This window comes from Penaeus chinensis, chromosome 5, assembly GCF_019202785.1.
Source record: "Penaeus chinensis breed Huanghai No. 1 chromosome 5, ASM1920278v2, whole genome shotgun sequence".
NCBI lineage: Eukaryota > Metazoa > Arthropoda > Malacostraca > Decapoda > Penaeidae > Penaeus > Penaeus chinensis.
The window spans coordinates 39,154,823-39,164,822 of record NC_061823.1 but is presented as its reverse complement, the minus strand read 5'-3'; the positions used below and the strand labels follow the sequence as shown (position 1 = coordinate 39,164,822).

General features: G+C 44.4%; 1 protein-coding gene across 8 annotated transcripts in view; it reads left to right on the top strand.

The window, feature by feature from the left end:
* Positions 1-10,000, top strand: part of LOC125025624 (histone-lysine N-methyltransferase 2C-like) — a 73,133-nt gene that overhangs the window by 62,932 nt on the left and 201 nt on the right. For all 8 annotated transcript variants that reach the window (XM_047613674.1, XM_047613677.1, XM_047613670.1 and 5 more), the window contains 5 exons: positions 1-5,499; positions 5,680-6,275; positions 6,401-6,503; positions 6,833-7,042; positions 7,222-10,000. The exon at positions 1-5,499 is cut by the window's left edge and continues 1,070 nt beyond it; the exon at positions 7,222-10,000 is cut by the window's right edge and continues 201 nt beyond it. In XM_047613674.1, the coding sequence (XP_047469630.1) occupies positions 1-5,499; positions 5,680-6,275; positions 6,401-6,503; positions 6,833-7,042; positions 7,222-7,311 (6,498 nt within the window). In that variant the 3' untranslated portion in view covers positions 7,312-10,000. The remainder of the gene's footprint in view (positions 5,500-5,679; positions 6,276-6,400; positions 6,504-6,832; positions 7,043-7,221) is intronic.

Below are 10,000 nucleotides of genomic sequence, written 5' to 3'. Positions count from 1 at the left end.
GGTGGTGGCATGGCCATGAAACCAAGTCCAGTTCAGAGTGGCCTGAAGAGTCCAGTGCCATTGGCCAGTCCAAGTCCTGGGGGACCAGTCCCGAGTCCTCTCTCTGGCAGCATGGCAATGAAGCCTAGTCCAGTTCACAGTGGGCTAAGGAGTCCCGTACCCCTGGCCAGCCCTCAGATGCGGCCACACAGTGTGGAGAATCCAAGTACACCTCTGACGCCACGTAGTGTGGGTGCAGGAGATATGGGTGGAGCTCCTCAGACCCCACACAGTGACATGGGTGGTGCCAGTGGAAGCAACAGCCAAGTTAACAGTCCTCACCCATCTGTGCCAACGCCTACCAGTGATGCAGTGCCCTCGCCTGTTCCTTCGTCAACACCTTCGATGATTCAAGGAGGTCAGAGAGTGGGAGGAGGAGGAGGAAATGCCAACAATCCAAATAATCCTGCACCGTGTCCTCCATATATGAGACGGTTTGGTTACTTCAAGTTGGGTCTAAGAGGTGGTGGTTTTGTGAAGAGTCGCTGGGGACATTTTAAGCTCGGCCTCAAGGGTGGAATGCCTCATGGTGATATTGAAAACAATGTTGTGCAAGCTACCTCTAATAGTGGATTGTCAACTACATTACCAACTACCACTACTACCATTGCACATACTTCTGAGCCTTCCACAGTCAGAACTGCAATTACTCCTTTAGCCTCGGTAAAGAATGAACCTGAGGGTGATGAAGGGCAGGAAGGTCTTGCGCATGTTCTGAGTGAGAGCGGACCAATCAAAGGACCAATTGTTCGGATGCCAATGATAGGGGTAGGAGGGCAGAGGGTAAGCCAGTCAGCCTATGTGTCGGCAGGATCATCTGTAACCATGACACCCCAGTTAAGTGCAAATGCTAACAAGGTTTTAGTTCCAGAACCTTTGAAGTCTGAAATTCCACCTTCCAGTCGACACCAGGCAGTGATTGGGATTCCTGGTGGGGGCGCCATCTTCTCACAGAACAATATGTATCCAACTCACACAGTGGCCCCAGGCATCCGATTGCCAACTGCTGTGTCAACAGTCAACTACCCTTCAACTCTCCCAAACCAGAACCAAGTGTCTGCCACCAGCACACTAGCTAGTGTATTGAGTTCATCCAGTAGTAGCTCTGCAATGAGCAGCAGTCTTGTCCCTCCACCCATTATGTCTGTCACCTCATCAATAGACACTTTACCAACAAGCTTAAATATTCAGTGCACAAGTCACCCTTCAGATGATGTACAAACGTTGAGCAATGTGGTGAGCATAAATAACCAGGTGAGTGGTATAACCAGTGGCCTGACCAACTATGCCAGTACAGCAAGTATACCTCTCAACTCCTCAGCAACAACTAATACAACCCCATCTCTCAGTCGACCACTGGTGAGTGTTCCAGTCCAACAAATTGGAATCCAGCAGCGGCCCATGTTGCAGACCTTAACAACAACAGTAGGTACCCCACAGGTCAGAACACTCCCATCTATTGGTAACCTACAGGCAGGGACACGTCAGTTTAAAACCTTGATAAGAGCCTCTGTGGGCCAGCATCCAGGTGTGATACAAGCAGGTCAAGATCAGGCAGGTAACCAGATTGTTACTCAACAGCAGGTGCTCCAGCACACATTACCTCAGCAGGCTGGTGGCCCACCAACTTTAGGTCAACAAACCTGGGTCCAGACTTCTGGTGGGCCTATTCCTCATAGTGGGGTTGTTGTACAGGGTGGAGTGCCACAGACAGTGGGTGTACGTATGGTCCAGCAGCCCATGATGGTTCAACAAACTCTTGTGCGCAGTGGTAACATGATGGTCCGCCCTGGAACAACAGGCCAAGGGGGAGTGAGAATGATGATGATTCATGGAGTGCAGCCTGTGCGGACACCTTCACCACCAGTAAACAGACCAGCTATGATGCCCCCACCAGCTGCCAAATCACCAGCTGGGCATTCTGCTAGTCCAATTCCTCGTGTATCTCCAGCACCCTCCCCTTTATCAAACCACCCATCTCCACACTCTCCTCAAGTGAAAGGGCAGTCTCCTCTCATGAGTTCTCCAGCCCCTAGTCCTCATGGGCCACATACAAATTTGGCTGTGGGAATGATCAAAAGAGAGCCAGATGATGAGCACACCAATGTCACACTACCACCCCACCATACTATAGCAGGATCTATTTCACAGCAGCAAACTGGCACTGTACATATGACAATCAGTGGAGTTCAGCCACACACTACTGCAAATCTCCATGTTGTTAATCCACATGGCCCACAGAATATATCCACAATTGCAGGAACAATAAAGACTGAAGGTGTGAGTGAGGGAATGAACAAAGACTCCTCAAATGCGTTGCTGAAGCAGCTACTAGAGAATACAGGGTGTGCTAACTCCATGTCACAGCCATCTTCAAGTCCCCTCGTTCTCTTCAGGTCCCCTCAAGGAACTGTACCAGTTCCTTCATCTAATCTGACACACATTGCTTCACAGATACCAAACCCCACACCCATTGTGGTGTCTCGTAGTAGTATACCTGCCACACTTCCTGGCTCTCATCCGACGGTGTTGCAGGCTACTACTTCAGCAACCATGGTACCTCAGAATGCAACTATCCAGCAACCACAACAGCAGCATACTGTGGCATCAGGTTCCTTACCACAGCAGCTAGGACCTAACCCACAAATGATTCAAAGGTCTGTTGTGGTTTCCTCGGGCCCACATCCACCACAGGGGCCTGTCACCCACACTGTTGTCATGGGACAGCAACACCAGCTGATTGCACACTCAGATGCGCATGGTAACCTCACCCACACTGTGGCTCGTCCTGGTGTGCCATACACGGGCCAACATCATGTGGTGGACCCTCATAATGCTGGTCCTCAGCCATCTAGTCAACACATAGGTGTGCGTCAAGTCACCACTCACCACCTCAGCCATCCAGGCATGAATTCATCAGGGCACCATGTCATTCAGGGTCAGCCCCCACACCAAACAGTGACTGTCAGTCACCCAAACCATACAATGGGTCACCCTCTCCCTCACTCCAATCCACAAATGGTTGTCCATCCTGGTATGAGGCCCACACATCCTGGTCAACATCCTATGGTTAATGCACATCCACCTGGGACTCATATTATTACTGGACAGCGACCTCCTTTAGCCACTGCAGTATTAAATACCACTCCAACACCGGCAAGCATGGCTGATAGAGTCAACAGTAATCCAGCCCTTAAGACTGAAATGCGAGTCATGATTCCGGAGACTGTCTTGGGAACCGGTGCCAGCACGGGCGAGCACACACCGGAGATGACCACGCCAAATGAAGGTTCTGACTCGTTGGACCATGAGGAGAAGAAAGCCCGGAAGAGGTCACAGCAAGCTAGGAGGAAGAGCCAAAGCAAAGACACCAAAGTCCAGCCAGCAAAGCGAGCTAGACAAGGCTCAAGAGTAGAGGAAGACTATGATGCTTACATTGAGAATGTAATGCAGCAGCTGAGAGGCATGCCACCTCTCACCATAATGGAGCCAGAAGTGCCAAAGAATTTTAACCTCTGTCCCATGTTTGGCAGTGGAGATCTGAGCAAACTTGGTAGAAGAGATTACAATCATCGACAAGGATTGTTGGAGGGGAAAGAGGGCCATCTCACAGTTAAAAATGTCACTGATTATTATAGTACACAGCCATTTGGGGATAAACCACCAATGGTTACACCAGCAAAGACAAATCCTACACAGAGAGGATTTTATATCCATGAATTTACACCACCAAAGATTGGCCTTCCATTAGATGAATATCAGGAAGGGGAAACAGTTGTTGCCAGTTCCACCAGACCCACGCCAGCACAAACTCCAACCCGAGATGCTGATTCGCCTGACACAGTATTAAGTTCTTCATCACCAGAATGTATTCTTCCAGAGTCACCTCTTCCATTCAAGGGCCTGAGACTTGTTGACATGGACGAAGATCACCAGGATGACCAGCGTGATCGCTCTCTTTCCCCTGCCATCCCTCTTTTGGTACCCACTCCAATCAGACCAGGGCAACTACCATTCATGCCGCAAATCAAGGATGGCAAGGATGTACCAGAGCTGGATAAGGAGAACATTGGCAGTCTAGCTAGTATCACTATGAAGAGCCGGCTAGGACAGTCTCCAGCTTTGCCTCTGAAAGATATGGGAAATGTGAGTGTCACCCTAACACTCTCCTCACAGGCTGGAGAGGATGTGTCTGGTATTCTGCGATCTTTAGCAAATCTCTTAAACATTCCTCCTCCATCATCATATCAGATGGCAGATCGCATTGAGCCCCCCAAACTGCCAAGGGTTTACCGACACAAACATCCGAAGGATGGGGTAGAGCAACTTGTTGATATCCAGAGCATCTTGAATGGTCAGGCCAGATTTTGTAGACACTGTGATGTAATTATATTGAAAGACATGTTGTGCAAGAAAGTCGCTGAACTTCCTTTCCTTAATAAGAGTGATTACGAGAGTGTGGATGAAGTGACATTCTGTTCTCAGCAATGTTATATCCAGTTTGCCGTTTCTCATCGTGTTGTGGTTGAAGATAGAGGCAAAATAGAAGGAAGTAGCAGGTTTACTAAGGTAAAAGATTCTAGTGGAGATGATACCAAAGACCCATCCATTTTATCTGATGATGCACTGCTTGATTGGTCAAAGGAGGAGGGCATGGATGAAGTTCTGAAGGTGCCACAGCTGGAAGACTCATTACATTCTCGACCAAACAAGCATAAACTGGAGGAGGACCAGGAACAGTACCCGAGGCAGGCTGATGGAAAGAGGTTCCGTGGACACAAGTACAAATGCTGGACACCAAATGCACTGACCCTTCCAGAGAAATATGAAAAGCCCACACCCAAAGAGATGACGGACCTGTTGTTTAGGATGGGCATCACATACAGAAAACCAAGGCTCAAAGATGATTCACGGAAGTGCACGCTGTGTGGTCTTTATGGGGATTATGTAGCCGATGGTCCTTCCAGACTCTTGAACTTTGATGTTGACAAGTGGGTGCATTTGAATTGTGCTCTCTGGGCGGATGAGGTTTATGAGACCATGAATGGGGCTTTAATGAATGTAGAAGCATCTCTGAAGAAGGTGGCAAATTATATATGTGAACATTGCGAGCAGGCAGGAGCATCTGTGAAGTGCTTTAAAGTTCGCTGCAGTAAAGTTTATCACCTGAATTGTGCTGTGAAGGAGGGTTGTACCTTCTACAAGAACAAAACGGTATTTTGCCAAGAGCACATCAACAAAGGAGAAAAAGACAATGAGCTGTCAACATTGGCTGTGTTTCGGCGAGTTTTCATAGACCGAGATGACAACAGACAAGTCGCCTCTGTGATGCACCATGCAGATCTAAGTTATGTCCTGCGCATTGGCTCTCTAATCCTAATAGCCATCGGCCAGCTGTTCCCTCACCAGCTGCAGGCATTCCATACACCATATTGCATCTACCCTGTGGGCTATCAAGTTGTAAGTATTCTTAAGATATAATTTCCATATCATTTTGTTTTCTTTTGTGTTTGCTTGTTCATATGCTTAGATGCTAATTTTTGTAGGTGTAGGTTCTGTTTACTTTTTTTTTTTTTTTTTCTTAATCTTTTCATGCGCTCAAAGGTTTTTAAATTAATTTTCCCCCGCTCCTACTTCCAGATTCGTTACTACTGGAGTATGAGGCGTCTCCATAAAAGATGTGCTTATGAATGTTCAATCCATGACAACAATGGCCAGCCAGAGTTCAGAATAACAGTGAAGGAAGAAGGCTATGATGACCACACTTTCATCAGCTGTTCTCCGAAGGGGGTGTGGAACAAAGTGCTGGAACCTCTCGCAGAATTAAGGCAAAAGGCTGATGTTGTTAGACTCTTCCCTCAGTACATCAATGGCGAAGACCTCTTTGGTCTCACTGAGCCAGCCATTGTCAGGATTCTGGAATCTCTACCAGGCATTGACACTTTGGCAGACTACAATTTCAAGTACGGTCGCAATCCATTGTTTGAGCTTCCTCTGGCTGTGAATCCCACCGGCTGTGCTCGGTCAGAGCCTTTCAACAAAATGCACCTCAAACGGTACCATGGAATGAGAACAAGTGTTGGGTCAGTCCGTAACAGCAGCAATTGCAGGAATGCCGCAAGTGTGGCCAACCTGACTATGACCTTTGACCCCTACAGCAAGCTTCACGTCCACTCCAGGTCATCACAGTATAAAAGAATGAAAAATGAGTGGAGAAGTGTTGTGTACCTGGCCAGGTTAGTTGCAGAACTTTTGATGGGTCACAGATAATGGAAAGGAAGTTGGCTATTTTCACAATGTGAGACAGTTAGCTATCTCTTCATAACTACAACCTGATACAAGTTATTTTTGTTACTTGCAGATCAAAGATCCAGGGCCTGGGGCTGTATGCTGCACGAGATATTGAAAAGAACACCATGATCATTGAATACATTGGAGAGATCATTAGATCAGAGTTGGCAGAGGTAAGACGAGGAAAGCTTTTTGCAGGGCTTGAGATTTTAAAGGGGCAACTTACTGTTCATATATACTTAATGTTGACAAAAAATATATGGTTAGAACTTGACAGAAAAGCAAAGTCCAACAGATTTCCTAAACAGATACTATTGGGAGTGAATGTAGTCAAAATGCTTGGTATAATTTATATATCCCTGAAACACTCTACTTTTCTGACTGGTTCAGTAGATGGTAAATTTTATAACGTGAATCATCCATAGAAGTAGCAATATAGGGGGTCGATAGTACAGAAAAACCTGGAACTAATCCTGGTGTCCCTTCCTTACCTCCCCTTCAGGTGAGAGAGAAGCGCTATGAGTCCCAGAACCGTGGCATCTACATGTTCCGGCTGGATGACCAGAGGGTGGTGGACGCGACAGTGACGGGTGGCCTGGCTCGCTACGTGAACCACTCGTGTGGGCCCAATTGCTACACAGAGACCATTGAGGTGGAGAGAGATCTCAAGATTCTCATCATCTCCAATAGGAAAATTCTCAGAGGGGAAGAGGTATGGTTTGATTGCTGATAACACTTTGTAAGGTATTGATGTACATGTGGTGGATGGGTTATGTATTTCTTTGTTGTGAATTGTATCTGCTTTTAGGCTGCATATTCCTTAATGCACATGCTGTTGATATATCTCAGACATATGGCAACTGACCTTCAACCACCTCTGAATATCCACAGCTTGCGTATGACTACAAGTTTGACGAGGAGGAAGACCACAAGATCCCGTGTCTGTGCGGCGCTGAGAACTGTCGGAAGTGGATGAATTAAGCAAGGAAGGAGTCAGTACAACTAAATAATTACAATTACGTCCATTAAGTTTGAAGAACTCCTCCATAAAACAGAACAAAGCAAACAAATAAACAAAAAAATAAACGTATAAAAAATAAAAAAGATTTTTTTGGTATTAGGAAATATTTAAAAAAGTAAAACAATAAAAAAAAAATAAACAGATACAACTTCTAAAAGTAGAATGTGCCTTGATACTTGGATACTGTACCTATTTCTACCAGGAGCGTAGACAGGGGAGGTCAACGAGATGGCTGTCTTGTGTTTGTAAAGTGTGAGATAGCTGCGTTCAAGGTATGACTCATATGGCCAACAGTCGTAATGTGAATTGTAAGTTAATGTAAAAGATTATATTTATATATACATATATCTATGTAGTCGTGTGTGAGGATCCCCAGAGTTTCTGTAAATGTTTTGTGCAAATCTTTTCTCTTAAGCAAAACTGTGTGTTAAGCATAAACAAAAAAGAAAGAAAAAAAAAGAAGCTTGCTTTGACAGGCTTTAGAAATCTTCGGTGGACTTTAGAAGAAGAAGAAGGAAAGTGACCAAATTATGAATGTTACTTGCGACAGCAGTGATTGAATTCACAAGAAGTGAAACAGTATCAATACAGCTAATGCGGTAAGCTTAAGCCCCATCCCCCCTTTCTCCCGTACATACGTGTGTGTCAGGACCCTAGAAGAGCCAAGTGCCTTGCGCTAGGAAATCTGCTTTCCAAGTCAGGGATTGGATTTAAACTAATTCGCGGCTGAAGTGCAATTTTTATTGTCCGAAAGGAAATGTGATTATATAGGGCTTGTGGTAGAAGTTGGACCAGCTTTCCGTTCCCGTGGCTGGCAGACCTAGTGGAATGCTCTTTTGAGCAGGTGGTGTGGGCCTTTTTCCTTCTTCCTTTTTCTTTCCTTGGTCTGGCTATCAGAAGCCATCAAGGGAGGGCGATGATGATGATGGCAGCACTGAACGGAATTGTGGGCCAGTTTTTTCCAGTAAGCCAACATAGTAATCATTTGTATGTGAGAATGACATTGATTAATACATCTATTTTCACAAGAATTTCAGGATCTTTCTTGACTCTGCTTTTCTCTCATTTTTCTTCCTTTTTTTTTCTTTTGTTTTTTCTATTTTACCTTTTATTAAATTTTATACTTGTTAATTCCCTTTTTTTTTTTTTCCTTTTCTTCTTTCTTCCTTAATCATATATCTCCTTCCTCAACCTTTGTAATCTACTACTTGTTCATAGATGTGCTGATGAAAAAAAAAGCATTAAATAAAAAAGAAAATTCGTAATAATGATAAAAAGAAAGAAGAAAACTAGTTACAGAAGGGACTCAACAGGTTTTGGGAGGCTGTGGCAGACGCAAGGTCACAAGTGAGCCCTTGTGTCTAGCCTCACCTGGCTTCCTCCCTCTCCAATCTCGAGCTCCATTGTGTTTCCGGACGCAGGTGTTGAGCAGTCGCCCGCTCCCATGGGGGGCGGGGGAAAGACGCGCAAGAGTAACCTTTTGTGTATATTGGACTTTGCAGGATGTCCTCATAAAGAGTTTTTATATTTATAGGGTCTATAATTTAGGGCTTTGTGGCTGATCAGTGGCCAGTAGATGCAAAGGGGTGGGAAGGAACTCCTTGGGGAGGACGTGTCTGACCGTGATAATAGCGAAGGGTTTTATGATTATAATTTTTTGCCTCTTTCTGAAAGTGCGTTTATTTTTCGATTTTCATCGAATGCCACCAATCTGTAATACAGGTTAAAGTGATTTGATTTTTAAAAAATTGTCATTGTAATTTTATCATTATTTTATCTCCTTATTTTTATTTGTATTTTTATACAGATGTTTTTTTCTCGTATGTTTGTATCTTCCAAAATCATCAAGGAATTCTCTTCAATTTCTTATCTTTTCTCTAAATCCTGTGACTGGTTTTGTAAGTATCATCTTTAAACTCTTTGTTCCCATTTGACTAAGAAGCCTTTTCTTATCCCTTGCTTTTGCATTTTCTTATCCAGAGTACAGATGGACAAGCCTTGCCAAAGCACTGAAGACAAAAAAAAAAACTTTTTTTCCCTCCCCCTCCACCATAATCTTAAGTTGTTGTCTGTATGTTTTTAATGTAATTTATAATAATTTCACTTTTTTATAAATCCTAATTAGATTATTAAGGATTTTTAGATGTATTGAATACTATACATGGCATTGTTTATAGATACCCCTCTCTGGTAAGATGTAAGGCTCGTATCCAATATGGCCTCCATATATTGCCTGTTATCCCTGTGAATCTAGAGTAAGTCAGCTGGTGGATTGGTGGATCCAAGAGATGTGTACAGAAGGCACCGTAAGTCATGCTGTTTAGCATTTTCCCCATAGGCTTGTACTGTACAGGTTAGATATTTTAGGATAGGCTGGAAGACAATTCCTTGCTTCAAGGTTTGCCACACTGATAAATATACCGTATCACAAATAGACTGATGAATGTTAAATTATGATTTTATCTTCCTTTCTTTCTCCCCTTTTTGTATTTATTGTTTTTTCTATCTATGATATTTGTTTATATATATATATATACACACTGCATGATATTTTGATACAGTGCATTTCTTGGCCACCAGCCACGCCTCCAGTCCCCAGACTCTCCCACCTTAACACGAACGTACGATGTCAGATATTAAGTATTATGC